The 6,429-nt window shown below is 40.4% G+C and overlaps 1 protein-coding gene across 1 annotated transcript; it reads right to left on the bottom strand.

The window, feature by feature from the left end:
* Positions 1 to 2,328: 2,328 nt before the first annotated feature.
* On the bottom strand, positions 2,329 to 5,797 carry LOC139736837 (relaxin receptor 2-like). The gene is made up of 2 exons (XM_071647500.1): positions 5,736 to 5,797; positions 2,329 to 3,406 (listed from the first exon to the last, which is right to left on the bottom strand). The coding sequence occupies exons 1-2, from the start codon at positions 5,795 to 5,797 to the stop codon at positions 2,329 to 2,331; spliced, it is 1,140 nt and encodes a 379-aa protein (XP_071503601.1).
* Between the last annotated feature and the right edge of the window lie 632 nt (positions 5,798 to 6,429).

Genomic DNA, 6,429 nt, shown 5'->3' on the forward strand with positions numbered 1-6,429 from the left:
GTCACATTTCTGTGACAAATTTGCTCTTAGCCAATCAAATACAAGGATTTCAATAGCTTATAACAACTATGACAAGTTGTCACTGATAACAAGTTTATGAAACGGGGCCCAAGCTCTATTTGCACTATTACATGAATAATCATTACATCACATAATACTGCAAATGCAATTTTAAGGAAACCCAAACCCAAAGAGCAATGTGGATTGAGTGAAAGCATCAACATTAGTACGACACATCAGTGAAAGTTTGAGGAAAATCGCACAATCGATGCAAAAGTTATGTATTTTTAAAGTTTTGGTGGTGTATCCACTGAATAAGGAGACTACTAGAGTTCATGACGTCATGTGTGGACAACAATTTAAAGAAAACATAAAGAAAATTCAATATGCTTTCACTGTTCTAGCGTAATGAAAGAGCACTTTCAGAGAGTAGGGGAAATGATATTACCCTTAAAGGACAAGTTCACCTTCATAAACATAAGGATTGAGAGAATGTAGCAATATTAGTAGAACACATCAGTGAAAGTTTGAGGAAAATCAGACAATCCGTTCAAAAGTTATGAATTTTTGAAGTTTTTGTGCAGTAACCGCTGGATGAGAAGACTACTGCAGTGTATGAATAACTTAGATGTCACATGCGTACAACAATATAAGGAAAATATAAAGAGAATTTCACAAAATTCCATCTTTTGAAAAAAATACACATTCCCCTGACTCGTTACCGACAAATGTTATGGGTAACATTATTCCCCCTGCCTTTAGAAAGAGGCAAGTCAAGAGCTCCTTTATTATGCGAGAAAAGTGAAAATATGTTGAATTTTCTTTTACATTTTCTTTATACTGTTGTACGCATATGACTCACAAGCTGTAGTAGTCTCCTCATCCAGCGGTTCCAACACAAAAAATTTAAAAATTCATAACTTTTGCATCGATTGTCCAATTTTCGTCAAACTTTCACTGATGTGTTCTACTAATATTGCTGCATTCTCTCAATCCTTATGTTTATGAAGATGAACTTGTCCTTTAAGGCCTTAACATGTCAGTAACAAGTTGATATAGAATGTGTAATTTTCATGAAAAATGAGTTTTTGTGGAATTCTCAATAGTATATTATTTTCTTGTCGTTATCCACACATGACGTCATGAACTCTAGTAGTCTCCTTATCCACTGATTGCAAAACCAAAATTTTAAAAATTCATAATTTTTGCATCGATTGTCCGATTTTACTCAAACTTTCACTGATGCGTTTTTATTAATGTTGCTGCTTTCACTCAATCCGAATTGCCCTTTGGGTTTTGGTTTAACATGCCTGTTATGGCAAATGACCTTTCTTTCTGCTCATGCGCAAAGTCAAACTACGAAATAGTTTATTTATTGTTTGGTTGTAACATTGAAATTTGTTGTTGTTTTTTTCATCTGAACAATGAAATGAAACAAATGGTATGCACTTCATTTAGATCTATCTCTATGCTTTATTCAATCACGTTATACTTTCAATATCGAGCGCTACTCTGCGAAAGGAACCTGCTTTTGTACAGGGAAAGAGAAAAATAAAAACCTCCAAAACGGTGTTTAAGAATAATCAATTGCATACAAACACTTAGAATTAATATTTCACTGTGTATCGCAGAATTCTGGCTTCACTTATCATGCTTATAGTAGGAGTTATGGATCAGTTGATGGAGAATAGGTGTTATTAGTCGTGGAAATAGTGTTAAAAGACACAAGTAGTGATAGGGTTATAGTAATGTGAGATGTAGTCGTAGACTTAGTGATAGTAAAAGTCATGGTAGTAGTGACAGCAGTATATATAGTAACGTTAGAGGGTGTATGCAGAGAGTAATTTCTAAAATGAGTGGTGCGGTTATGTCGGACGAGGAGCAATTGATAATTCTTTTCTTCCTGTTGGTCCAATAGTAACACGTGATGGTTGCAAATTGCATGACACTTTACCAATAACTCACGTCGCATTTCGACGGCAAACTACTAGAGGCCTGTCGGCACATGCACTGTTCTCTTACTGAAATGTGATTATTGTTTCAACTATGATTGCTGTTTGCGATTAAGTATCAGTAAGGTTTGCTAAAAGTAACATCAGTCGGTGTCAGTGACCCCTCGGAAACCAGGCAACCACTAAACAGGTCGCGCTTCGTTCATTCGTTGCAGACATTATTACACTGTCTTCAAATAGTAAAACAATAAATTTATAAACTGCGTTTTCTCACGCGTCACGTGATGTACTGACACTCGAAAGGAAAGTTCGCTTCATCTTCATCTACCAAGAAGGTCATTTCATAACATTATAGTCATATCATACAGATCACAGTTTACGTCTTCTGTTCCACACTTATGCCTGTTAGCGAGGTCGACGGCACGCTTGACCTTCTCCCCTTGCGCTTATCGGCGATGATCTGAGTGAAGGTGTAGATGTACGGATTCAGCGCCGAATTCAACGGCAAGAGAAAGACGACGATGAAAGCGTAGACTGTCTGGGGCATGCTCCAGACATTGCAGAGCACCAGCAAAAACATGACGACGATGGGGAACCACGCCATGAAGTCGGTGCAGACGATCACGGCCATCCTCCCGGCCAAGTGGATCTCCCTGAGCTGATCAGCGGACCGCTTGGATTTCTTGGCAGACCGCCGAACGGACACAAAGATACCAGCGTAGCAAACGAAGATGATGAATAGGCACACGAGATTCACCCCGACGTAGAGAGCGATGCCTAGATTCCAAGAGGGACCTTCCACTTCAAGCTCCCCTCCAGGTCTCGAGTAGATGTGGAGACCGACCGGTAGACCGACACACACGTCGGTGGTGCCGTAGAACTCAGGAAACGTCATTTCGAAGATGAACGGGATGGAGCAGACGAAGATGGCCACGGCCCAAATCATCCCGATGGCAATCGCCGCAGACTTGATGCCCATTCGACGTCCCCTGTTAAAGGGGAACACTACAGCTAAGTAGCGATCAAGACTAATAAGAGTGAGCATCAGTACGGACATCTCACTGGAGAGTGTTGCTAGGAAACCGGCGGTGAGACAGGCCGGACTGCCAAACCAAGAGTCAGCGTGGGCGTAGAATTGATCACCGAATCGCAAATCGGCACCGCCGATGATGATGAGGTAGGAGCCGTTGAGGATGTCGGCGGTGGCGAGGCTTAATATCATCATGGCGTTCACACGTGCGAGGTCGGTTTTGAGGCACCGATATCGCCGAGATCGCACGGCGAGTACCACAGCGTTGCCGATGAATGACGAGACGCCGACGACCCAGGTCAGGACTTTGAGGACGATGTTGTCGAGGAGATATTTACAGGATGAGAAAGACGTCGTGGTCAGTTCATCACAAGTAACCATGAAGTTAGCGCTGCCATTGCAACACATTTGCCATTCCTCGAGGCTGAAACAGTAATTAGTAAAAACATGGAGTATTATACCTTTCTATTATTTGGTGGAACATCAACATTTTCACAGCGCACTGAAAATTTATTTCCTGCAGCTTCTTGGGATATTTGTAAGATTGGTAAAATCCGAAAATTGCCGGATCAGTCTTCCACTGGAGGTCTAGTTCATACATTTGTGTCTTTTTATCTTGATTGCTGCAATTCACTTTTCGATAACCTCAATATATTGCACAAAAAAAACTATACAAAGATTTCAAAATACACCTGCTAGTCTTGTCCCCCTCATAAAAAGATCTAACCACATTGCCTCAATAGATTCTGATCCCTCCGTTGGCTCCAAATACACCAAAGTACTAGTATAACATCACCTTAACAGTCCTTTTTTGTGGATTATAGAATATGTAATATCGTTACCCACTCTATCTCAAAACTTGATTTCTCTCCTTTCCTCTACAAACTTCAACCAGACATCTCCCTTTTCCTCTAGTCTACAATCATAATGGTCCTTACACTTGAATATAGTCAACATATTGATTGGCCATTGTTCTGAGTGCTCTATCTCGACGAAACATACTCCTCCTCATATTCCAAACGGTAAAGAGTGTTGACAATTTCAAAACAATGCCCAAAACTCGGTTATTTAATCAATCTTATTTTGCCATTGCTAGATACAGCACGTATCGGAATGTACACTTGTAATTATAGTCATATTCTGTATACGTTAATTCAACTTTTCAGTTCTGTTTCCATGAGCTTATAGATCAAAAACTTCCAATTTAAGGGTTATATTGATATCATCATTCATATTGTCATAAAATTCGCATTAAAAGAATGCGGACACAAACACACCAGAATGAAACAACATAAATTTATAGCTTACTGCCACCACATCTTTCCTTCGGTTTTCAAAGTTTTCGCTTTGCATGGTTGACCTAAGACCGCGTTTACGGAGGCGCTACAACGTAAATCAGAGTCGTAAAATAGAAAAAGGGCGCTTCCTGGAAGTAATGCAAGTCCATTGGCAGTGCAAGTACTACAGTTCGCGATGTTCATCTTTCTCAGTGCGCAATATTGTCACTGTCAGACTTGCAACTAATATAATATGATATCCCTCATTAATATCATAGTTTATTTCAAGGAATATTATGTACTAGTACTATGATTATTATACCAATAATGTCTGTAGTTTAATTCCAAACATGGAATTTCAAAGTGAATACGTATATAAGAATATGAAAGGCAAATGTAGAATAAGCACTTTTAGCTTTCAAGGATGCTAGTTACTATAGTCAGGACGACGACGGTAGCAGAAGCACTGGCAACAAACAATAACAACAACAACAATGATAATAATAATAATAATAATAATAATGATAATAATGATAACAATAATGACAAAAAAGTCCCCCCCTCAAAAAAAAACCAACAACAACAACAACAACAAAAACAACAAAAAACAATGCAATGCAGTAGTAGCTGCACATGGTAAGAATTCGTTCAGAATATTACAAAAAGAAAGAAAAAGAGAAAACGATTAAAACATTATTATGCATATAGCAACGAATCTCTCGCTGGCAAATCGGAATCGGTAATATGAACTTGTTCTCCTATAATGAAGGCACACTTTTCAAAGTAGTGGCTACACAAAATGAACAGCACCATTGTATCAGATATCGTCGTGCCATACGCCTGGGTGCATCATGATCAAGTGACCTACTTATGCCCTTTTGCTTTTGCTTTTTGTGTGTGGAGCGGTTTTCTTTTCTTTGTAGGTGTCGAAGTTTAGGGTCACTTGCATTGACATGTGATATACTGAACTATACTAAACCAGAGTGGATTGTGGCGGACTGCACTGATTCAGGAGCTATAATATAGGCAACGTGTGGAAGATGGCGGCCCAGCTGGTGTTCAGAGCACTTGGGTGCAATTTTTGAAATTATGTGCCCATTTTTTGAAACAATGTGCCCCAAAATACCCCTGTCTTATACCAGTATGTCATAATAATCCCCGCCGGATGTGAGCATCTCGACCATCTAATTTTCTACATAAAAATATCTGCCCTACTAAGTGATTTGATTCCATATAATCATAAGTACAGCATTTGTAATCGAATACATCGATCTAGTGGCCTATTCTGAGGCGGGTCAGAAGATCAGAGTATTTCTGGAGCTTTAAACTGAGGGTAAAACATGTTCGACATGATTTCGTAAGGACGCATAGGCCATATACCAGGGTCTTTTTTTTCCCCCAGAAAATTGAAGTACAAGTATCGAAAACGGACCAACAACAAAAAGGGAGGTGGACCACCTCCCTGCAATAATATACCTCGGTACAAGAGGTTCTTCTCCGCTCTCACAAACGGGGATATCAGGCAAGGTCGACGCCATGGTCGCGGTTTCTTTTCGAGCTTCGTTGACCGGTTGGCACTCGAGATCTCCGCGATGTATCAAGGAGGGATCAAGCGCTGTCACTGCTTTGCTTGGCGTGAGACGGTTAACCAAAGATGTAATGCGCCCTGGCTTGAATTCAGCATCCCGACCTGTATAGCGGTTGCGAAGAGTGCGGACCAGCTACAGTACGCGGAGCGGCGCAGGCGGCTGCGGCTTTACTCTGAGAAAGGTGTGACGTCAGCGAGTCGTCAGCCAGTCAAGACAATGCTGCATTTTGACAATCTTGCATGAGCCCAAAAAGCTTTTATGAGTGAGCCTGATGGCGCATGGTTACCATAGGAGGACAATACATCGTTGTATTCTCGTTGTCAAGCACAAGTTTCGCCTCGTGACAGCATGCAGTATTTAGGCTCAAATTGACAAATTAATTATCACGCATCAATTCTGTTTGACTTCCCTTTCCTCTCCTTTAAAAATGGAGAAAATGGACTTTAGGCGACTCCCTATACACTGTACTATATTGTTTTCCCCTCCCAATTTACTGTCCAGTCATAATCAATAATTCTCCAGGGCGGAAGAAGGCTAAGTGTTGAGGCTGGTCCCGAGGAATTGTTAATACATCGCCCAAA

The sequence above is a fragment of the Diadema antillarum genome, unplaced genomic scaffold (assembly GCF_040938485.1).
Source record: "Diadema antillarum isolate AM-2024a unplaced genomic scaffold, OU_Dant_1.0 seq00000665_RagTag, whole genome shotgun sequence".
NCBI classification, from domain to species: domain Eukaryota; kingdom Metazoa; phylum Echinodermata; class Echinoidea; order Diadematoida; family Diadematidae; genus Diadema; species Diadema antillarum.

Bases quoted from the DNA above. Each gene is read 5' to 3' on its own strand.
- LOC139736837 (XM_071647500.1), bottom strand. From the start codon at position 5,797: ATGGCGTCGACCTTGCCTGATATCCCCGTTTGTGAGAGCGGAGAAGAA. The intron at 3,407-5,735 runs GTATATTATTGC...TTACTGTTTCAG, and splicing joins GAAGAACCTCTTGTACCGAG to CCTCGAGGAATGGCAAATGT.